This window comes from Macrosteles quadrilineatus, unplaced genomic scaffold (assembly GCF_028750875.1).
Source record: "Macrosteles quadrilineatus isolate MER2022 unplaced genomic scaffold, UCM_ALF_1.0 Scaffold_3__2_contigs__length_128488019, whole genome shotgun sequence".
Lineage (NCBI taxonomy): Eukaryota > Metazoa > Arthropoda > Insecta > Hemiptera > Cicadellidae > Macrosteles > Macrosteles quadrilineatus.
Genome location: NW_026542596.1, coordinates 66,840,601 through 66,865,674, shown reverse-complemented (window position 1 = coordinate 66,865,674; position 25,074 = coordinate 66,840,601). Strand labels below are relative to the sequence as shown.

The 25,074-nt window shown below is 36.3% G+C and overlaps 1 protein-coding gene across 1 annotated transcript; it reads left to right on the top strand.

Annotated features, from left to right (window-relative positions):
- Window positions 1-12,169: 12,169 nt before the first annotated feature.
- LOC128989274 (trichohyalin-like) lies at window positions 12,170-23,867 on the top strand. Its single transcript, XM_054411153.1, has 3 exons — window positions 12,170-13,557; window positions 15,537-15,693; window positions 22,426-23,867. The coding sequence occupies exons 1-3, from the start codon at window positions 12,260-12,262 to the stop codon at window positions 23,701-23,703; spliced, it is 2,733 nt and encodes a 910-aa protein (XP_054267128.1). The 5' UTR covers window positions 12,170-12,259; the 3' UTR covers window positions 23,704-23,867.
- Window positions 23,868-25,074: the final 1,207 nt, after the last annotated feature.

Genomic DNA, 25,074 nt, shown 5'->3' with positions numbered 1-25,074 from the left:
TTCTGCTAGTTTACTGGCTGTATGATGTTCACCATATAATCCCTGGACCTTCCCAGTCGTGGTTGTGACTTGGTTTAATAATGTCTTTCAAATACCTGAACGTGTTTAAGCGTGTTAAAATATTGTTTTGTTTAACTATATTGTATGTTGTTCGACTGTAAGTTAATCTATGTACTAACACTACGTTACCGTTTAAGAATGGTCCTTCATCTTTAGGTCATATCCCTGACTGGGTGCTAAGAGAATCAGAAGGTTTTCAGAGACCGGGACTCGGTGCTGAGATGCGGCCTACACCCTCTATTTGTCAACACGAGTTTTATATAATATGTAAACAAATCAGTATCTTAATTTATCATTTTAAATCTTAAATATGTATTCAAAGATTTGTTCTAAAAGTCACTAACTTTCCTAGGTAATTTGTTAAAACTGGGAGTCATATAAAGCATCGGCATATATTTATTTACTGTCTTAATCGACCAAAACCATGAATTTGATTTATTTTAGAATTCTTACTTCAATTTAAGATGTATTTCACCAGTTGTAATTATATAATCATATTATAATTTTAGTCTAAGAGCTTTCAGTGAAATACCGGGTTTCATGTAAGCTATTTAGTTAATAAAATCGGACGAGTTTCAAGCAAACGCAATGTGAACCAACGCAAAAACAATTTTTATAAGGGTTTTCTTTGATTGAAAACCAATAGCTCCAGTATTGATTATGTTTTTTTATGTTTTAGACTCAAAATGATCAGTAAATTAAAGACTTTAATTTAGGCTTATGTTGAACCAGTTAGGTTCAAAATACTGCATTTCTCAATCAAAAACCGTAAATTTGATTATTAATTATATTTATTTCGACGCTGCGGGGCAGCATGGGTAGAAAAATACACTAGTTATTAAATATTATTTTAAAACATTATTCAGTGATGATTTGTTAAAAAATAATTTGTTCTGGTACCTCCTCAGGTATTAAAAAAAATCTGCGAGGTAAGCATAGGTTGACACACACACATCAAATTAAAGGTCTTTTTTAGAAAAATACAATGCCGCAACAAAAAACACTTATTTGTCTAGTACCGGTAATAATATGAAAAGTAAAATGGTACCAATACAATATTATGTTATCGCCAATTTAAAATATTTCTTTTGTTTACATACACGTAAAACCAGTTAAAAAGGTATAGCCTATTGAAAAATAATTAGAAAAATCTTTATCGTTTAATTTTTTTACAGAATTTTTTACAGAAAACCCAGGGTGTATTTAATAGCTTAGAGTATGGTATAGGCAAATCAAAAACTAAATATTCCATTATTCCTTAGAGAAATACCATAAAACAAATCTTAAACCGTTTAACCGTAAACAAAATTAAAACCATATTATAAAATTCATATTCGTAAATTAAAATCTTATCATAAAATGTATAATCGTAAATTTCCTTTATTTAAATTTTATTAGTTGTTGACACTTCAACACAAAACTTGTGATTTAGCAGTTTACTTTCACCTTATTTCATTTTATAATTTTAACTTTGCCGATTTCTTCTTTCAAATTACAAAATACTGTACAACTTTAACAGTATTACACCATCAAACTTGACTTGTGAAATTACACAGTGTGAATACCAGGTTTAGTGTGCACGTCACACATCAATACCCTGGCTTTTATATATTGACAAACTAAACACAAAAGCACAATATTCCGTACAAACAGGGCTGTCGGGGAATTGTCAGATGTCACGTGACAGCTGTCAGCGCATCGCTGCCTGTAATTCCATTTTCACAAGGGAAAGATACCTTCATACATTGGGTAATTTGTCATTCCGGCTGACACTAAAATACGTATAATACCCGGGTGGTGTCATCACACCTCTCATAGCGGGAACGCTTACTGACTAATGTGTTGACGATTGACGATATGATGTTGGGCTGGCAAGACATTTCTTGATTGTTTGTTGTCCAATTTGTGCAAACCATCGTATGGAGGCTAGGGATATTATTGTATGTTTTCCCTTTTATCAAGGTGTGGGCAATGGAGTGTATTTTGACCACTTGCCATGAGCGGAGTTCAGTTATGACGGGGGATGGGAGCAGACGGCACTTTAAAATAGAGTCTAAACATTAATAAAATCATATTTTTAACGATTTAAATTTTTGAAACAAGACAAACAATTTCCTATACTATAACCAGGCGTTTCTTCTTAGAGGAAATTATTGACAGTTTTAAATGTAAATTTGAAAGATGACAAAACTCACAAAATTTTTCAAAACTCACATCTTTAGACAAGAAAAGAATTCAACTAATGGATTATCATAAATATTTACAAAATGTTAATCTTAAACTATTCTTGTGTATTATTTTACCAAATAAAGAAATAATTATGCTAGTTGACGTTTTAGTTTACATGAAAGAGTAAACAGATTGAGTGAACGATATAAATAAAACCGTTTCTGTCCTAAAATTGCTCCCTCAAATTCGGTCCCTTGAACCTACATTTTGCTAGTTTCTAGTGACAATTATATAATTAAATCATAAAACATCAACATCGACAAATCCTATATTGAGGGTATGTTTTTACAACCTAACTCCATTAAACATTACTTGAACTATCAATTTCAATATTTCACTGATGACCTATTCACCACCCAACAGTGCCCCATTACTTTCCACAACCATTCAACTTCTAAATGGTTCTAATTCACGATTCCCAGTAAGAGCCGATCAATACACCACAACAATGGTTGAGGTGTTATCGTCCCGTCACCCCCTACCGAGGAGTCAGCCGTGGGCAGGTGACCGCCCCGGGGGTTCGGAACCCAGAGTGAGTGATGAAGACACTAGGGTGGTAAACGTCACTTCTGGGTGGTTCGCTGTGCTCTGGACAGCGCCATATATCTTCACAGTCACAACAGTATTGTCACGGTCTCTATTGTGAGCCAAGCCTCAGTTTTGTTCTCTTTGTTCCAAATTGGAGCGTGAACGTGGACTGAGTGTCTGCGACGAAGGTTTCGTAAGCGTAAATTCTGTTTGAAGGCTCAAGGTGTCAGGGGTGAAATGTGACCAACGGGAGGTTTTTGAATGACTAAAGTAATTTTTTTGTATATGAGTCCTTATCGACGTAAACTCGGTTACTTTGACTTGATAGTAATAATGAAGCCTCCAACGAAACAAGTTACAATTAAATAAACAACGTTAAGACAAACCCCTTCAAAATGTGTTTCTTTTAAATCAATGGGTTTTATTTTGTTACATTTCCATACCAAGAGTTGTTAATGGGGATTTTCTGTTGTAATATGTAGGCCTTACATCAGTCAAGTTTCAAAAATACATAAATTTTTTATGAACAGTTTGAACTCTTGACTAAAGAAATATTAGTAGTTGTAGTTCAGACCAACCCTGCAATTTAGTTTGTCGATTCACCAGCAACAAAACAAACTCTATTACGTTTCTTGCTTTTTAATCTAGATAAAAGAAAAATTACTGGAATGATGAATGTCTCTTCTGGTGAAAGGAAATTACAGGTTACAACCTGTCCAGCTGTCATGGTGTCATTCCCGCCTGTCAGCTGACTGTTCCCGCCAGTTTTGTTTGTTAAAATGCATTCAGCCTTTCAGAACAGGCAATCCTCTCAATGTTATACTCATATTGGTTCATACGTTGAGGTTTCTTATTTTTGAAACTTTGTTTTAAATCCTAAAAAAATATTAGACATTTTTTTAAATTTTTAATGCCGTCCAAAATGTTCAAATGGTCATAAGTATAATTTTGTACTGAGGTGTACATAAATTTCAAAGCTTTGTCATCCATTGAAATCAGCTGGTTCATACCTGACGTTTATCAGCTGATCGAATCGGCAAACTACTGATAACGATCACTCTATTTATTCAGCTACAATTCAGCTCTTTGTAATTTTAATTACAAGCTTAACAATAGGCTACACACAGTCAATCAATGTATTATGAAATTTTTCTGGACTAGTCTAGAAAATTACATAATCCGATTCGAGACAGCTTTGAAAAGCGATTATTTATGGTGCTAAACAATTGACATTAACATGGGATTATTGTAATCATAGGATATTAACATCGGAGTAATTGACATGGGATTAAATAGGATTATCATTCATTAACATAGGAAGCATACTAAGAGAACTATGAAAATCTTGTACAGGGTGAAACTCGAAAGATGTCCAGTATTGAATCTAGATAAACCGTTTGTTCTACTATGATGAACAACAACTTCAAGGAATAACGTAAAAATATTCAACATATCTTTGAAGAAAGGATGCACCAAAACCAGAGGTTCACTAGTTCAAATCTCACAAATGTCAAACACAAACATATATCATATTGCATATGATAAATGAATGAATGAATGTAGTTTATTCCAAAAAATCATTGGCTACAAACTGTGATTATAACTAAATAAAGTATATTAGACGGACACTTTTGTCACTAAAATATATATACGAGTTTTAATAAAGCCAAAATATATAGAACAATAAAATATTGCATGGAATTTTCATGATTTTTTTTCGTAGGACGCTTGACACGAGCCCGGAATTGTTTTTCACATTACTTCGGGCTAAACCTAGGGGTTACGGCAATATCACTTAAGATAAAATCCATTGGTGATTTGGCGGGGTTTGACCCCGGGACCCCAGGAACCGGAGTCCAGCGCTTTAACCACTAGACCAACTCGCTCCCCCATGATTTTGAATATTAGCTCATATGAGCTATTCTTCTATGAACTGTCAAAGGACTATTTCTATAAGGTTACAACATAGCATACAACAGTTACATAATAAGTACAGATAACTACACGAACCAAATGTTTGTCATAATTCACAATTACCCAGAAAGGTATTTTCAATAAGTGGTTGTTAATACAGTTAGTTGCAATCAACTGACAAACGCCCCTCTATCCAATAAATAGTTAAACTATGGGATTTCAAAAGCTACATTTCACAGTAGGAGAGGGGTCAAAGATCAAATGAATTGTGTGTATACCAAATCCGTAATGAAAGCCATTAGGGTGGAGTGAATTTAATGGTCAATTATAGATTATCAATTTGATTCATGACAGGCTGTGTAATGTTGGGGATACATGATCACACCGCTTGACTTTACAAAATAACAATCGGTCCATTAAACAATGGACATAATGCAAATCCTTCTAATAGGAAATTGCTTTTGGTCATAGTTTGATGCATTCCGTCAATTATGCTTTCATTTCTTTAGCGACTCGGGGTTATTTAGATAGTCTCAAGGGAAACATTCTCACATTCTCAATATAAAAGTTATACTTTCAAAACTAAAAGAGTAGTAAATTGTTCAAGTCAAAATCAACCCAATAAGTGCAGTTAAAGAAAAATTAAGAACGAAAGACACATTGACAGAACTATGATTGGTAAGGCTTATTAAATTCTGATTAACAAGCATCTTTTACCACTCAACACGGTATAAAATGTTTTTCTAAGTTAAATACTGTTATTACAAGTTGAAGGCAACTAGTTTACACAGAATTTTTGGTGTCTTGAGACTAGTAGAACACTTCAAACATTACAACTCTCGTAACTCTCATACTCGCCCAAATGTTATTTGGACATTTAGAAAAACATTTAAAAACTACTTAAAATGATTTAAAACACGATATACGTTTCAATTAAATTACGGTGCATAATTTACCCTTTCCAATCACCCCGATAAAATCACAACTGTAGTTAACTCGCAAATATTGTTTAATCCAACCTAAAACCGAAGCAGAAACTTTATGCGCGTTGTCAGATAAACAATCGTCTGCACGCATAACTCATTCACGTGTTAATGCGTCCTGGAGGGAAGATATATTAAACGGCGGCAATCCTGGTGAAAGGGCCGCCGCAACGATCTATTCTATCTGTGCGATTTATGCGTCCGATGTCTATGCGGGGCCGCGGGGTTGATTTAGTAAAGTTGGTAGCACCTGAGAGTGTCGTTTGTACTGTCGGACATGTTACGGTATGTTGGGAGTGATTTACACCCTCTACCACCCACACACCCTGTAAAAACTAGGTTATGTAAAAATGTGATAAAAAGAGCGAGTAGAGGTGACGAACTAGATTGTCAATGAGTAGGTAAGTATTGACTCGTCAACTTTTCTCTTTATGAAGGATTAAATTACGAGTACTTATTGGAACTGAAATTAAAGTTAATTGAAAATTAAGAAACAACGTTTATTAATAGTTGATAATAAAGGTGGTACAACTCAATCAACAAATCTGATCTTCTTGCAGGTACAATCACAGATCGATGCTTTATATAATATGGCGATGAAAAGTAATCGCACGATAAATAATAACTAACAATATTTCTTATAATTTTATTTTATCACAAATGAAGGTATTAAATTTTCTACTGATGATTCACAATTTAAACTGGATTCATGTTTAATTGTTTTGTTTTTGACCGATGAAATAAAAATGCTGTGAAATAATAAAATATCATATTTAAAAAGAACCTTTGTTTCGCAACATGATACAGTGGAGCATATTTTGACTATATTTATTGTAAATTATTGTAAGCTATCGACCAAAAGTAACTAACTAACAATAATTAAACAATGACATAATTAGTACACTCCATTTGTTGTCACGTGAGCCTAATTGCTGATAATTGTTGTGACGAATTTCAAAAGCTGTACATTTGATGGGGTTTAATGATGGAATGATTCATGCAATGGATTCACCAACATGATTCCCACTTAAATTATTCGATTTTAACGAGATAGTCAAATTATCATATTATAACTATACAATGATTTATGCATTGACAGTTATTACGAATACTGTATCATGATATTGACTCCAAAACGGAAGTAAGCCTACTCATAAATTTAATGGGTATGTTGAGAATGAATCGTTAAACTTAATCGTTTGACCTATTTCTAAATACTCATTACCTTCAACCTGATACCGATGAACATTCAATATCAATCATTCGAATATTCTGTATACTTTAAACACACTTTGACTAGCATTTACGCACTCCAGTAGGCCTACTCCAACCAATCAACACAAAACAGTATCCTTTTATTAGTCACGTTATCCGCGCTTGAAAATAAGTTGGCTGAGTATGCTGTTGCTGAGTTTCCCATTTGCCATTGAGGATATAACCTAATCTCGTACATTAAGTTTTAACTAGTGGTCGTCCAGTGGTCGAAAATTCAACCAAAAACATGTAATGTTCTTCTATTGGCTATTGGATACTGAAGTAGACATCCCATCTATATGGACCAGCTGTCGCAATTTTTTTTAAACACATAGTTGTGTGAGCCAGTCACCGAATGCGTGTCTTAAATTCTATGTTCTACCTTATTTTTTGTTGCTGACAAAGTTGATGGGTCATAACAGTTGCTATAGCACATAATAAGTCATTCCATCAGTTTGACTTGGTAAAAAACATCGTGTATTCGACAGAAATTAGTCATTTAGATCAGCGCAATCTGTTGGTGGCTCACATCAACTACAACGAATTTAATTTTTTTTTAAATGGTGACAACTTTAACATGGGGATGGAATGTAAAGGTATAGGCTTCTCTATTTTCACCCCACGCTGTAAATAAAACATGTGATTGTAATTTCTTCTATTTGTTTTGATTTTCTGTTTATATTTGTTGTTATTTCGTCGCCAACATGGCAACCCATAAAGCCCATGTTAATTTTTTTAATTTTCAAATCCATATTTTCTGCTTTAATTTGAGCCTATTTTAATTTTTAAATGGATTCTGCACTTCTACAGGAAAATATATTTCTAACGGTATGCATAGATTTTCCCTACGATGCACACGAGCTGAGGAAAAAGGTTTTAAAGAAACATGCTTGCCTATTAATATATAGATAGATAGATTGACGGCGTAACCTAAAATTGCTATGCTTTTTTAATTTTCATAACTGTGTAAAGTATCCAATGTCTGTTTAAAGAAATTAATAAAGTTCAAAACACGAGTGAGAGTGGGTCTATACATATTTTGATAAATCTCGCACTTCAAACATATGGTTTCAAATATGTAATGTCTCACTTTTCATTCTTGTTATGAAAATACTATCAATTGACATTATTCTGAACAATATTTAACTACTTACTCGAACATTTGTACGGGTTCTCTTTATCTTTCCCGTGAATGTTTTGATAGATGTGCGCTGTGCAGTGTCAGTGGTTGTATTCAGCGCGTTATTTATGAGCACGATGTACAATAAATGGTGACTTGCCGGTGATATACACTCTACACATACCCCACACACCAACACAGACAACACTGCCCTTACACCTTACGTGTCAAACATATCGCAATTCAGCTGAATTCAACTGCAAGTTAGCAAAAGATTTAAATCAATGTTCTTTTGAAGTGTGTGCTAGATTAACATTTTGTGCTCTAACAATTTAGGCTATGGATACTCTACCAAGCAGCGTAGGGTTTTCATGTAAAAGCTAAAGTCAGGTTTAGTACAAACATATATAATTGAATGGAGCCCTTAACGAAATGTGCTGTTAAAAAACTACAGATTTTTCTTGCCTTTCAACCCTCTTAAATTGAAGAGGCATCCAGTTATAGACCATGGGGACCCTTACAAGTAACCAGGTGATGACCAAAATTAACTTCTGGTAAGTGTGACTGTGAACGAGATTTTTTTTTAAAGTGGCAGTAACATGAAATCATAAGATCTTATTGTTTTATAACAATAATTAATTTAGTTTTATACATTTAACATCTTTTATAAACCATGAGTGTGGAAATAATTCACAAAGTAGTAACTTAAACTCGTCTGGGTGTACTAAATTTACTTTTGTGTAACCTTTCAAATTCTGAACTCTTCATGCTGTACCTGGAACCCCTGTTTACTCTAATTGACTCATATTTATCCAACATTAGCCTTCAAAAGAGCTAATAATTAATCAGTAATTTGTGGCAATTGCTAGTTCAAAGCAACCATTATGCTATTTACTATATCGACTTTAATTTGCTTTCGTCTGTGTTAAAATGTAACCCATTTTGTTCTTTTTTATTCACATACTTATTGCAAATAATTAAACTCAAAAATCTTTTGAAACTTTAAAATATTAAAGGCAAACTATTCACAAATAATACAGTCAGTGTCCAATTTTTCGGTAAAGTCAACTCAATATGCAAAGCTTGGCCTCCAATTGCTCTTCCTAATATGTATGTTAAACGCATTTTACTATACCGAACTGGCAGGATCGGAGCTGACAGGCGAGAATGACATTTTGACAGATGAACATGTTGTAACCTGTATTGTAATTCCCTTTCACCAGTCGGCCATGTTGGACTTTTATTCAGATTGGATCTCATGCATGGCACTAACGTGAGTGGAATGTATATTGAACACTTGTCTTGTAAACTATACTGTGGAACTGTGTGTCTTACATAATGAGTGGTCAGTGTTATTTTTTGGGCACTGACTGCAAAAGAAATTCAATTAAAGAATCAAACACAAAACCGGAATAATTATCATAATCCTTTTAATTTATTGACATAACAGTGTTATATTTTATTTTATAAAATCTTAACACCTTAATTTTTTTTTTATCTCGAGGGAATGGTAGTAGCACTGGTCAGGTTAATGGTTGTGCAGTAAAACACTTTTTCAATCCACAAAAATAATGTTAATCAGCTCTTCCTTTAATTAATAGTGCAGATTCAAAAGTATTCACGTGTTCAAATGTAAACAAATATTTTCTCCATAAGGATAACATGGGAACTTTAAATGCCACTAGTTAGTCAGGGCTGATAAAATTTCTTTAAACACTTCTTTTTGCACACCTAGAGGATGATTGGAACCTCCATGCCAATTTCTGTAGCTTTTAAAATATAGAGATCAGTGAGTGAGTGTCATTTGACTTTCATAAGAGAAAGTTTTTTGAAAAACTCTTTCAAAACAACACTTTAATGTTATTTACACTAGAAAAGAAAACATATTTGCAATAGATTTATTCCAAACCCCAGATATATTTTACTACAATGTCCATGTCTTGAGCTACACCCAGCAATCAGTTACTTAATGACGCAATCAATGATGTACAAGTTGGCCGGATCCTCCAACATCGGTGAATGTTTGATGAGCCAGTCATATGCGTGACCAAATCCTACCTTATCCATTATTGCCAGTCCAAACCTATCAGCTGATTGTACGACTCCTGTCACCGGCTGTTAATAATTCCAAACAGCTGACATTTGTAATGTAAGGCAATTCTACACAAATGATTTGTCAATCTTGAATGCATTGTGTGGGATTTATTTAGCAGTCTTTTAAAACCTTACTATGAATTATAAATCTTTTTACTACTTACCTGCCATTAAAAAATGTTATAATGATTTAAAAATAATGAGACTACAAGTTGAGTTATTGTACAACACTGATTGAACCAATACTTTGCTATTTTATTAACATTTTTTTAATATAAATAAGAGGTTTTATGTTTTTCAAAACCGTATGTAACCTTTAGTTTACTATATTTCTACGTGTAAACTATTGCGACATCAAGAATTTATAGAGATTTTCTTTGTCACATACAAAAATTGCTAAGCGAAATCTAGCACACATTAGAATACGTTACACAACAAAGGCTGTAATAAGTTGAAACAGAGGAACATTCAAGAGAGCTCACAAAGCTAGAAAGAAAAATTTTCATGAGATATTGTATTAGCAGAGAAACTTCTTATTCCATAATAACTTACTTTCTTAATAACTTAGAGTAGAAATTCTCAATGAGGTCAAGGAAGAACTCCAAACACAGCATAACAAGCAAGGAGACCGTACGCTACTAGGAGCAATTTTACAATAGTATAAAAGAAATTGATGAAGATTATGCAGTCTAATTAAACCTGTAGAAATTCAAATCTATTAATTCAACAAACTTGTAAGGAATGAAAATCTCATACTGAAACCCATAGGCATGTTTATACAATGTGCAGAGTTGAAGATTTAAAAGATATAATGCTATAGTTCATTACATGGTACTGAACTATACTCTTTGCTTTTATTTAAAATCACAACTGAGGGTAAAATGTAATTTTTTAACTGTGAATTAAATCCATAAAATATTTTACAACTTAATGAAACACATACATACAAGCTTTTACAGAACAACTGTACAAATATTGATATTCACAATTGCAGTGAAAGTGGTATGCATAAGGTGAACCGAGTAGTATATTTCCCGTCCAAACGTTATTTATGTGCTTTGCTTTGCTTGGGACAGCCCCTTTGATTTGTAGCCCAGCCTGTGACATTTGTGCCGCCCTTAAATTAAGTAATCATCGGTAAACATTCATCATAAACTAGCAACGCTCCACACCCTGTAGACTTATGAATCAACTATCAACTGGCGTTTGTGTTTATTATGCTTTATTACCCATGTGGTAAGCCGTATTCATAAATTTTACTTTTCTAAATAACTAGAGATTAGGCCAACCGAAATTTGGTTTATACATGCTAATACAAAGGTGGACTTGAATTACAAATTTTGCGTACTCGTAGGCCTACTATAATTTTAATTCCTATGTTACTCGTTTCAAAAGGAGTAGTTTGTGTGAAAGTATGAAATATATGTACACATAAGAGATCACCATTTAATAGAATCATCATTACATAGAAGATTACTAAATAAACTTCTTACATATTCAACTTCCGCTCCTTATAACTTTCAACTATTACACGTTGATGTTTTAGCGCCTAAGTATCCATCTATCTGTTTGTATACAATTCTGGTAGGTCAGTTATACATGGAGTAGTATAATCTTACTAGGCAGTGTTTAGTTTTAGTTATACAATCATTACTAATGTGCGCGTATGTGCTAAAATTACTAATATTACAAATAATTGTGCCAATATTGTTGTAGTCTCATTAAAAATAATAAAGTGTTATCTAAGTGTGCTTGACAGTAGACATCATCTTAAAATCATTGAAAAACACTTAAGGACACAATTATTAGTAACTGATATTCAACGATGATTGCTGTTTATGAATTACTAATAGTATGTTCTTGTTATCTATTAATTTACCATGTGTCAATAATCATATGTTAACAATGAAGTTTTTCAAACAATATTTACCATCACGTTGAAAAAGTAAACAATTGAAATAGTTTAGATTTGGGGTTATGTATGAGTTAAGTAATTTATGACTAGATTTTTTTGGCCTAAGCAAGAGCATACATAAGAGAAACACTTATTCACCGCCAATAGAAGTTCTGAGGAAAGATGGAAGATAGGACGAACATCCAGGCAGACCAGCGTCAAGACCATCTTGAAACTTTGAGATCAAAAATGGACATGAAAGCGGAAAAAATGGTTCTTGAAAGAAGAATGCAGATAGAACGCATGGAACGTGGACTGGAGCAGCAACTAGAGAATGAAAGGAAGATTACTGCTAATGCCTTAGAGAGACATGAAAGAGAAGGAATACTTGCACGTGAGCTTAGCTTATTAAAACGAGAACATTTGAGGCAGATGAAAATGAGGGAACGTATAACAGCGGCTAGTGAGGAGTTAAAGGCTTTAGATAAGAAACGTCGAGAATCTTTTGTAAATAAGCATCTTATTACACAATTAGCTGAAAAGGAGGCTGTGAGAGCACAAGAAAAGCTAGAGAAACTTAAGATCCAAGAGATAATTGAATCGGAGAAAAGGTGTATGGAGGAAAAGGCGGAAATGAATGTAAGTTTCATCCACGCGGATAAACTAAAGTATAGAGAAGAACTTCTTAAGCAGATAAAGGACGGGAATCAAAACCAACGAGATATGCAAAGAGATAAAATACTAGAAAATGCATTACTAGAACAGACATTGAGGAAGATTCGTGAAGAAGACGAAATTGAAGAAGCTGCACGTTTAGAAAGAGTTTCTAATGTAAAAAGGGAAATTGAAGGATTCCAAAGACAAAGAGAAATGCAGAAACAAAGTGAGAAACTTTCCCGAGAGGCCGAGGTAGCTAAAAGTAAAGCATATACAGAAGAAAAAGAAAAACAAAAGGAACAGATTGTACAAAATTCTAAAGACAGAGAGCTGGAGAAAAGTAAGTTTATCGACCATATATCAGAGTTGAACGCATCCAAACTTTATCAAAGGAAGGAGAGGGAGGATATTCTAGAATTCCTGGTGGAGGAAGAAGCAAGACAGCGAGACATTCAAAAAGACAAAGAGAGAGCATCAAGGGCAGAAAAAGTTAGGATTGACCTTCAAAACTTTTACAAGAAACACATTGAAGAAAAGGAACTCGCTAGTAAATCAAACTTCAAGGAACAAGAACAATACAGAAATCAGCTACTAGCAAACCTAGCTTTGCAGGAACAACTTGAAATGTCATCAGCAGGTAAGAAAGACTTGAAGAAGAAAGAACTCCGTGAATCCCTTTTAAATCAGATGAAAGATAAACATCGGCGACAAATCAGGGAATGGCAACGTCAGTCTGCTCTACTTGACGAACAACTAGAAGAGGAAGACAGATTGAGACGTATGTGTAATTACAAGGATCCTCAAATACTAGATGATTTAGACTAGTTTGAGAAAGAGGTCATAGCTGCCCTATCCTCGCCAGAGGTTGAGGAGATTCCACCTGATGCTGGCGTTGGTTAATAAATTTTGTAAACGTTAAAATGTGTATCTTCTGATTTTGTAGGCAAACAGTACAGTGCAACGCAGTGTGTTGAATATACTAACTATCAGCCTTGATTGAGATTCTGCAAATTATTTTTAGACTCTGATTCCTCTATATTTATTTACGTTTGATCTATATTGCCATATTTGTATGTGTTTTGTAATGTTTGTGTCTTTAAAGGAGTCTGTAAACAAAATATGTTCTCCTTACTACTAACTTTGATTAAGCTTATTTCTAAACCACTATTGATTAGTAGTAGCCAGGAAACTAATGTCAACAGGTAAAACAATTTTAATCTTCTCAACTAATCTTCAAAAACCAACAGGCTTACATAGATAAATCGTATAAGTATAATTTTAATTTATTACATGGAAATGTTTAACACACATAAGACGAATCCGATTTTCCTTCCGTGGGATGTTTCAGACAAATAAGCATCTAATATATTAATTTGAAACTGTTTTTCTGTGTGACAGCTAACTTGAGAGAACGGCTGGGCGTAGAAACTCGGTAGGGGTCTCTAAAGAAAGGTCTTGGTCTGTAGATGAGCCATCAAAAGAGAAACGTGGTAAATTCCCTTGGGGCTCTGCCCCAGTGGCTTTTAAATTCCCATCCCATGTTATTCTTATGGAGGAAAAACGGGGTTTTGTCACAGCTAATTTCAGAGAACGGCTGGGCGTAGAAACTTGGTAGGGGTCTCTAAAGAAAGGTCTTAGTCTGTAGATGAGCCTATGACGAAATTTCGGGTTGAGAGACAAAATTGAGATTTTATAGTACGTAATTGTCGTCTCACCTGAAATTCTGTCACACCTTAAATCTGTCCAGATAGCTTAGCCTACTATGAGATAGTCCAGGGCTCTAACGTGTTCGTTAATTAATTATCGTTCGAGTTTATTGGCTCAGAATATTAAATACAACAATAATGCTTACAATGTTAAGCTTACCTTTAACAAGTGCTCATCATAGCCACTCGAAAATATGTGAAGTTAAATTTAGAATTTTGAATAAATTATCGAAATGCGAATAAGCCTAATTAATTAGAAACTGAACTAAAACGTGATTCGGTCGTTATACTTGGTAATCACCAAAGTAAACTTGTCGGGAAAATTAGACTTGGTCGATCACCAGAGTCGATACGGGGTTTTTAAACCAAATTTACGTAGGACGGTCCGGGGTAACGGGGTAAGTCGTACGTAAATCGTTCCGGCAACTTAACTGATTTCCGAAGCTGGTTTAAGACAAAAGGTAGTGTGCTCGTACGTGAAAAAGCGTGCGGGGTGCGCGCGACTGCGGCACAGTATAATAAAAATAATAAAACTTCTCTAAAAATGAGATTAAACAAAATAAATTCGGTAGCACACTAACCTGATGACTTATGATTCTACCAGGAACGGGGGAAATCTTTAATTGACCAGAATTTAGGAGGTTATAGACTGTTGGATTGTCTCCAAACAGCAAGCGTACTGACGGTTCGGTAGCGGGTGGACGACTGACCATGAGGTCCGCTCTTCTGGTCCTTCTTTGCCATCGCCCCTGGCGGCGGGGTAGGTAACTAGCGTCATCCCCTCTACGATGACGTAGGACCCTTGCCCCTACGATGCCGCTGACAACGCGGGCGCGGCTTACCCCGAACGTAGAAAATTATAATATTTAAAATGAAACTTTTAAAAATCGGGTTTTTACCCCTTGACGGGTTTTGGGTCGTTACACCCCCTTCTTACTTCGCAGAGAAAAAAAAGAAAAACGGAAAAAGAAAAAAAATACCCGAACCTAGGGTATTGTCGGTGTCTGCTGCGACACTCTTGAGCAAGAAAATAACGAAATCGAAACTCTTCTTAAATTGGGTACGTCGCCTCAATATATGTGCTCCATCGTCCGCAGCTTCTTCGTACGGACCCGGAAAAACGTACCATCTCCCCTGAACACCTTCATCCTCTGGTTTTTCCTTCGCCGCCCTGTGTCTTCCAACGGTAAATTGGACAGGATGTCGCGCACCTCCTGTGGCACTGGCCGGCTAGTGGACGCGGTGGCAATCGGGGTGTGAGGCGTATCGGCGGGAGCATTGCGACGGGTGGCTGGGGATACCTCCACCAGCGCGACCGTGGCAACCGCGGGTCGATGGGGTGGCTCTGTTCCGGATCGGGGATTTGGACTCAGCCGCCCCCTCCTTAGCTGAATCCTGTGTGCGTTTCCCGCCTTACAATTGCATTTTGCGGTCGAGATGCCTTTGGTTTTGCAATAAAAGCACTTCCATGTTCTTGGTTCGGGGCAGTCGCGGAACAAATGTCCCGTACGGTCACAATTCCAGCAAACGTACTGGTTGTTGACGTGGACGGTTTTCTCCAGTGCCACCCCTCTCACACTCGTGTGGGAGTTGGGCACGGATAGGGTTTGTGCCTTGGATCGCGAACTCGGTCCTTGCCGCGCGCGGTCGTACCTCTGGTGCTGCGGGTAGGTCCGGGAGCTCGGTTCGCGTGGCGGTTCAGCAGTGACTGCGGCGTTATCGACCGGACGTTCAGAACGCCTTCGCCCGTGATACGCGGTTTCAGGAATGAGAGAGATAGCCGGAGGGGGTGGAGGACGAAACGTGCTCTTATCCCTAACGTAGGACTCGTACTCCTCGGCACGCTTAATCAGTTCGGTCAGAGTCAAGCAGTCCTGGCGTCGAACCATAAGTTTGTATTCGGGTCGCATATTCGTATAAATCAAGTCAATCTTATCGTGGGACGAAATGGATCCTCTCCTTCGAATTAGCGTGCTTAACGCGACCACAAAATCTCTGAACGGCTCCTGGTCACCCTGTGTCCGCTTACGAATCTCTTCGTCCAAGTTACGGCGATAACCGAGAGGTAGATATTGGATTTCGAAATGGCTACGAAAATCCTGGAAATCGGCCCACGCTTCCCGGTTATTGCGGTACCATAACAAGGCGTTACTAGTCAACAGTTCCGGCAGAGCCCTGAAGACCTGGTCTGGGGCTAAGGAATACGCCTCCATTAGCTCCTCCAAGCGTTCCAGGAACGATACCGGGTCTTTGCGACCGTCAAAACGAAGGTTCCACTTACGAACGACGTTGTAAATGGAGGCTCCGTCTAGCGATTGGCGGCCTGAGGGGCCAGCGTGGCTCGATGGATCGGCATCTCGCAACTCGCGAGTTGCCGAGGCGTTAGGACGTGGTACCGCACCGTAGCACAGATCGGCATAATTCGTGGTAGGGGGTGCGGCGTGAGCGGGAACCGTGTCGGTCGCGTAGTGTCCCGTGGGAGTCGCGTCGTTTGACCTCAAGGTATTCACCATTGAGGCTAGGACCCGTCTCACTAGCGTAGAGTCCGCATTCGGTGACAACCCAAGTATCTCCCGTACACTGTCACGTTCGTCGAGGGCGGTATGAACGCCTAACTTGTCCTTAGACGCGTATTCCAACCCGCAATTCGCCGGCGGGATATTAAGAGTGCGTGGAGGATCAACGGTCCGGTAGGGTTCGGTACGGGTAATTACGGAGAATGGCGATCGCCAAAAATCCACAAAACTCTTCCTAAGTTCATCTGCCGTACCTGCCGTAGAAAGGCCGTATTTACTCATCTCATTCTGCAGCTCCTCTTTGCTCAGTCTATAAATCCACCCGACGCGCGGATCGTCAAACGGCGTGCGCGGCACGATCGATTCCGTAGACACGCGGGTGTTAACTGTAGTGACAAACGTTGAAGTGGTAACTTCAGTTGTAGTGGTAACGGTGGGAGCGGTGGTAACGGCGGGAGCGATGGTAACGGCGGGTGTGATGGTAACGGCGGGAGTGGTAGTAACAGCGGGAGCGGTTGTGACGGCGGGAGCGGTAGCAGCTGGCGGTAGGTCATTGTTTTTGCGCGGGGGCCTTTTCCCTGATTCATCTGGAGTCAGCAAGTACATAACTGGGAAAAGATAAGTCCAAAGGCGCAAAAATAATTCCCAAGGTGTCATTTTTAAATTATTACTAGGAAATACAACAGTCGACGATAATGGTTGTTGTCGAAAAAATACGTAAAAGACTGTGTAACTGTCGTAAGGCTCGTCGCTAATCGCAAATGTTCAGTATAATATTTAAACCACTGATACAATACCCCAACAATCAATGTTTACAATCGCAAAAAGTAAACAAAGTTCCGATAATACGTTAGCCTAATGATCGTTGTGAACTAATTGCTACTGAGCAATACAATAATATGTTAACCAACAATATTATTATATCACTAACGTGTACGTAACCGTCGTAATTAGGCTCAATCCAAAATATAATAATCCTGTATTATTATATTAAACAATGCTATTTCCTGTGTGTAACATTATTGTATTACAATACAATAAAACTGGGGTATGCTAATTGCTGTTAAATATTAGGACAACCAGAAGTATAACAATATGTTAACCAACAATATTATTATAAAACAGTTCTGATCCCAAATATTTAACGCGTTTCAGTTGCGTTACAAATATTATGCAATGCAATGGATGTAAATATTGTTAGAAATAAGCCCACTAGAATTGGAAGAACTACGGGGAAACTCCAATAACAAACCGTTATCAAACAGCTGATCGGGCCGCTCTTATCTCTTGCCCATTCATACAGAGAACAATAGGCAAGCGCAACACTAGTGAACTGACCGGTCGACTAGCCTCCTTAAAGCAGAACAATTCTTACAGAATATTCTTAATTAAATCGAAAGGCAGTGTTAACTATTTCCTACTTAAATAATTATAATCGAATAATAATAAATTGTCAGAGGAAATGTATAAACACTGGTACAAATAAACACGGTGTATAAACGGTTAAGTTCGAAATCAATTAAATTCCAATAAATATCCTGTAATTCTATTAAACAAACGTAGTACGTTAAACAACAGTACTGACGTTTAATCGTATCCAGTTCTACGGTATAAAACCAATATTCCACTGTAACGTCTCGTACACAACACTGATTATGGTAATGTTCGTATGTGTAATATTTATTAAATTCTGAGCCAAAACAATTAATTATCGACTATGCCTTCGGGCGCCATAAAATATCGTTAACATTCAATAGTCCCTGTTCGGATCGCCATTTGATATGACGAAATTTCGGGTTGAGAGACAAAATTGAGATTTTATAGTACGTAATTGTCGTCTCACCTGAAATTCTGTCACACCTTAAATCTGTCCAGATAGCTTAGCCTACTATGAGATAGTCCAGGGCTCTAACGTGTTCGTTAATTAATTATCGTTCGAGTTTATTGGCTCAGAATATTAAATACAACAATAATGCTTACAATGTTAAGCTTACCTTTAACAAGTGCTCATCATAGCCACTCGAAAATATGTGAAGTTAAATTTAGAATTTTGAATAAATTATCGAAATGCGAATAAGCCTAATTAATTAGAAACTGAACTAAAACGTGATTCGGTCGTTATACTTGGTAATCACCAAAGTAAACTTGTCGGGAAAATTAGACTTGGTCGATCACCAGAGTCGATACGGGGTTTTTAAACCAAATTTACGTAGGACGGTCCGGGGTAACGGGGTAAGTCGTACGTAAATCGTTCCGGCAACTTAACTGATTTCCGAAGCTGGTTTAAGACAAAAGGTAGTGTGCTCGTACGTGAAAAAGCGTGCGGGGTGCGCGCGACTGCGGCACAGTATAATAAAAATAATAAAACTTCTCTAAAAATGAGATTAAACAAAATAAATTCGGTAGCACACTAACCTGATGACTTATGATTCTACCAGGAACGGGGGAAATCTTTAATTGACCAGAATTTAGGAGGTTATAGACTGTTGGATTGTCTCCAAACAGCAAGCGTACTGACGGTTCGGTAGCGGGTGGACGACTGACCATGAGGTCCGCTCTTCTGGTCCTTCTTTGCCATCGCCCCTGGCGGCGGGGTAGGTAACTAGCGTCATCCCCTCTACGATGACGTAGGACCCTTGCCCCTACGATGCCGCTGACAACGCGGGCGCGGCTTACCCCGAACGTAGAAAATTATAATATTTAAAATGAAACTTTTAAAAATCGGGTTTTTACCCCTTGACGGGTTTTGGGTCGTTACAAGCCATCAAAAGAGAAACAAGGTAAATTACCTTGGGGCTCTGCCCCAGAGACCTTTAAAGTCCCCTCTTCAGATTTGTTTACATCTGTCACGATCATATGCATACATTTACACTACTTTATAATGAAACAGCTGTTAATATTTAAATTTTGATTTAATAAATTTGTCAAAATAAAGTATTTGCAATGGTTTTTTTCTGATTTTAAAATTGATTTTCTTCTGAATCGTGCCATGTTTTGCAATATAATGTTCTATTACCAAATCAGTGGAAAATCCTAATATCACAGTAACTCTTAAAATTATTTCTTATGTAGTTAAATATCTATTGTATGGGTTGGATTCTGCCTTTTTTACCACTTCTTGGAGATTGCACGTAGACGATATTCTTTGGCGTATTGCACCTGTAGTAGACGATACTTGGTTGGTGTCATTTTTTAAATTACAATGGAAAAAAGTGAGAAATACTGGGCAGTTTTATATTACAAATAAAACTGAATTAACACTGTGCTAAATTTCTTGAGCAATAATTGAAAGAGCCGATTTGCAAACAATGGAAACAGGAAAATCATAGAACACAAACAAGTACAGTAGAAGAAAGAGAAATAAAGTTTTTTTTATATTTATAATCGTTAATATAGACAACCTAATGCGGCTATGAATGGACAAAATTTGTAGAAAACACTAAGAAACAAGGTCAGCTTTTGAAAAAGGATAAGATATATACACAAAATGTTATTTATATATTACTGCTGTGTACATCTTGAGTATTTCCATAATCTTTGAGTCGACTTTTATAAAGTCATCGGAAATTATGACTGTTATTCGTTTTAAAATAACACCGGTAATGCTTCGCAATTGCTCGAATTCGAGCAACAGGTACACTAGTTAAATATTATTTTCAAACGATTATTTTAACATGCAGGCTTATTTAGCTACATAAATCATTTTCGTGGCTTCCAACATTGATTTTGACTAACACCAGATGATCTGTATTTATATTTTATTCCATTGGAGATATAAAACAAGCAGAACCAGAGCGGATTGTAGCCAGTGCAGAGAAGTACCCAGCAATATACAGCCACAGTCTACATCGTTGGTACTGCCTGGGGCAGCAATAAACGGTTACTTACGGATGGTGGCCGCGAACACTGAGGTTCAAACAAGTTTATTTGAACTGTAAAACATCGCTTCTTTGATTTTAAACGCTTCCAAGCCAAAATCAATACATTTACTCTGGTAGGATATTGCAGAAACGTAAAAAGGCAGTTCTTTTAACGAAAATGTAATCAATATTTTGCTTTGGAAAGCTATATAGCTGAAAACCATAACGATATCTAGTTCTATATGTTATTATCGTGTCTACCTTTTTACATTTATTCACAATTTTGGCAAGTTGGATATATTTTTTTGGGTCCAAACCCAGGTTTTTTTCTAACGTCGATCTGTTATTATGAAGCATTCATTATTGTTTTATAAACGAATACTTTTGCAATGAGGTTACATTTGATCTTGAAACAGAATCCGAACCCAACCCAGCATGTCAACCATGGAACTATAAAACCTGGATTACCAATGAACGTTCTCCGTAATATGTTGCCTTAAGTAATCATAGCCAAAACATCAATTTCGTAATGCTAGGTTTATTACATTGGGAAACCTTAAATGCTGATCTGCTAACAACCAATTTAAGTCTTCGTCTTACCCTTTTACAATTTTAAAATGTTGTGTGATGGTTAATAAATGGACTGTATTTTAGGTAAGAACAAAATAAAAAATAGACTGAAAAAATAGTTTAGTAGTTGAAACAACTGAGGAATAAACCGCATCAATAATTAAACATCAGCTGTTAAAATGAATATGAACCAATCGAAAGCAAAGAGTTCTAAAATAAAAAGTATGGCTGATTATAAGTACTGAACACAATACAAAATATATTCATATCCATCCTATTTACACACAAACGTTTCACACTTTTTTCGAGGTTTGTAAAGTTGTGTTTTCTTCACCAACAAACTCTGCAGCAGCGAGTCGCCACAACACGTTTTGTACTCAGCGCTTGTCAAGGGGATGTAACAAGGGGTTCCTAATACATTAACACAATCACATCAGTTTGTTTGTCCGCCTTTGACAAATCTATTGACAGCCGAGATGAGGTGAATCATGTGATAAATAACGAGTGTGCATCATTATTCCCCCTCATCTATGCTCAAAGGCAGTATTTAGTTTTAGTTTTACAACCATTACTAATGTGCGTATGGGCTAAAATTACTAATGTTACAATAGTACCTACGGTATAGTTAAAAGAGTCATTGACACTATATTGTGGTAATATTGTTGTAGTCTCATTAAAAATAATTAAGTGCTATTCAATACTTTGCATGACAGTGGACATCATCTTAAAATTATTTAAAATCACTTATGGACACAAGTGTTTGTAACTGATATTCTACGATGATGGCAGTTTATGAATAACGAATATTATGTTCTTGTTATCTTTGAATTTACCATGTGTTAATAACCATGTACTAACAATCAAGTTTAAAAAAATATATATTTACGATCACGTGGCAAAAGTAAACAATTGAAATAGTTTAGATTTGGGGTATGTATGAGATAATTAATTAATGACGAAATCATCAAACGTTTTTAGCCTAAGGAAGAGCATACATTAGAGGAACACCTATTCACCGCCAATAGAACTTCTGAGGAAAGATGGAAGATAGGATGAACATCCAGGCAGAACAGCGTCAAGACCATCTTGAAACTTTGAGATCAAATATGGACATGAAAGCGGAAAAAATGGTTCTTGAAAGAGGAACGCAGACGGACCGCACGGACCGGGGACTGGAGGAGCAACTGGAGGATGAAAGAAAGGTTACTGGTAATGCCTTAGAGAGACATGAAAAAGAAGGAAGACTTGCACGTGAACTTAGCCAATTGAAACGAGCTCATAAGAGGAAGCTACGTTTATTAGCGCTTAGTAAGAAGATGGAGGCTTTATTTAAGCTTTCTACTACAAAATTAGCTGAAAAGGAGGATGTGGCAGAACAAGAAAAGCTAGAGAAATTTAAGATCCAAGAGATAATAGAATCGGAGAAAAGGTGTATGGAGGAAAAGGCGGATATGAATGTAAGTTTCATCCACGCAGAGAAACTAAAGTACAGAGAAGAACTTCTTAAGCAGATAAAGGAGGGGAATCAAAACCAACGAGATACGCAAAGAGATAAAATACTAGGAAATGCATTACTAGAACAGACATTGAGGAAGATTCGTGAAGAAGACGAAATTGAAGAAGCTGCACGTTTAGAAAGAGTTTCTAATGTAAAAAGGGAAACCGAAGGATTCCAAAGACAAAGAGAAATTCAGAAACAAAGTGAGAAACTTTCCACAGAAGCCGCAGAAGCTAAAATCAAAGCATATGCAGACGAAAAAGGAAAACAAAAGGTGACTGTAAAAAATTCTAAAGACAAAGAGCGGGAGGAAAGTAAGTTCGCAGAGTTCACATCCAAACTTATTCATGGAGAGGAGTGGGAGGACCCCCTATATATTCTAGCAGTACAGATGGTGGACGAAAAAAGCTGGCAAGACATTCAAAAATACAAAGACAGAGCATTAATGGAAGAAAAAATAAGGATTTACTATTATTACAGTTGCAGGAAAGACATTGAATTAAAGGTACTCGCTAGTAAATTAAACTTCAAGGAACAAGAAGAATACAGAAATCAGCTACTAGCAAACCTAGCTTTGCAGGAACAACTTGAAATTTCAGCAGCAGGTATGAAAGACTTGAAGAAGAAAGAACTCCATGCAAGCCTTCTAAATCAGATGAAAGATATACATCGGCGACAAACCTCTGCTCTACTTGACGAACAACGAGAAGAGGAAGACAGATTGAGACGTATGTTTAATTACTTTGATCCTCAAACACTATATGATTTTGAACTGTTTGAGAAAGTGGTCATAGCTGCCCTATCCTCGCCTAAGGGTTGAGGACATTCCACCTGATGTTCAGAGGCTGGCGTTGTTGGTTAATACATTTTGTGAACGTTAAAATATTATGTGTCTTCTGATATTGTAGAAAAACAGTAAAGTACAACGCAGTGTGATTAATTATCAGCCTTGATGGAGATTCTGCAAATTATTTAGAGACTCCGATTCCTCTATATTAATTTACGTTTAATCTATATTGTCATATTTGTATGTGATTTGTAATGTTTGTGTTATTTAAAGGAATCTGTTAAAAATATGTTCTCCTTACTACTATCTTGAATTAAGCTTATTTCTAAACCACTATTGATTAGTGGTATCCATGAAACTAATGTTATCAGGTAAACCAATTTTCATTTTCTCAACAAATCCTCAACAACCAACAGGTTCACATAGATGAATCGTATAGGTATACTTTTGATTTATTACATGGAGATGGTAAAAACACATAAAACAAATTCGATTTTCTTTCCGTGACATGTTTAAGACTAATAAACATAAAATTTTTTTTAAACGATTATTTCAACATGCCGGCTTATTTAGCTACATAAATCATTTTCGTTGCTTCCAACATTGATTTTAACTAACACCACATGATCTGTATTTATATTTTATTCCATTGGAGATATAAAACAAGCAGAACCAGAGCGGATTGTAGCCAGTGCAGAAGTACCCAGCAATATACAGTCACCGTCTACATCGTTGGTACTGCCAGGGGCAGCAATAAACGGTTACTTACGGATGGTGGCCGCGAATACTGAGGTTCAAACAAGTTTATTTGAACTATAAAACATCGCTTCTTTGATTATAAACGCTTCCAAGCCAAAATCAATACATTTACTTTGGTAGGATATTGCAGAAACCAGAAAAGGCAGTTCTTTTAACGAAAATGCAATCAATATTTTGCTTTGGAAATCTATATATCCGAAAACCAAAACGATATCTAGTTCTATTTGTTATTATCGTGTCTACCATTTTACATTTATTCACCATTTTGGCAAGTTGGATATATTTTTTGGGTCCAAACCCAGGTTTTTTGTTCTAAAACGTCGATCTGTTATTAAGAAGCATTATTGTTTCATAAACGAGTACTTTAACAATGAGGTTACATTTGATCTTGAAACAGAATCCGAACCCAACCCAGCATGTCAATCATGGAACTATAAAAACGTGGATTAACAATGAACGTTCTCCGTGTTACTATGTTATGTTGCCTTAATACGTGCTTAATACATCAATTTCGTAATGCTAGTTTTATTACATTGGGAAACCTTAAATGCTGATCTGTCAATAACCAATTTTGGTCTTTTTCTTACACTGTTGCAGTTTTAAAAATATTGTTACACAATTGGTAAAACAATAAACAATACTGTG

Excerpts from the sequence above, each read along its gene's own strand:
- LOC128989274 (XM_054411153.1), top strand. The coding sequence starts at position 12,260 with ATGGAAGATAGGACGAACATCCAGGCAGACCAGCGTCAAGACCATCTT. Across the intron at positions 13,558-15,536 it reads ATACTAGATGATTTAGACTA|CTTCTTCGTACGGACCCGGA; the intron begins GTTTGAGAAAGA and ends CATCGTCCGCAG. Across the intron at positions 15,694-22,425 it reads TGGACGCGGTGGCAATCGGG|ATGGAAGATAGGATGAACAT; the intron begins GTGTGAGGCGTA and ends TTCTGAGGAAAG.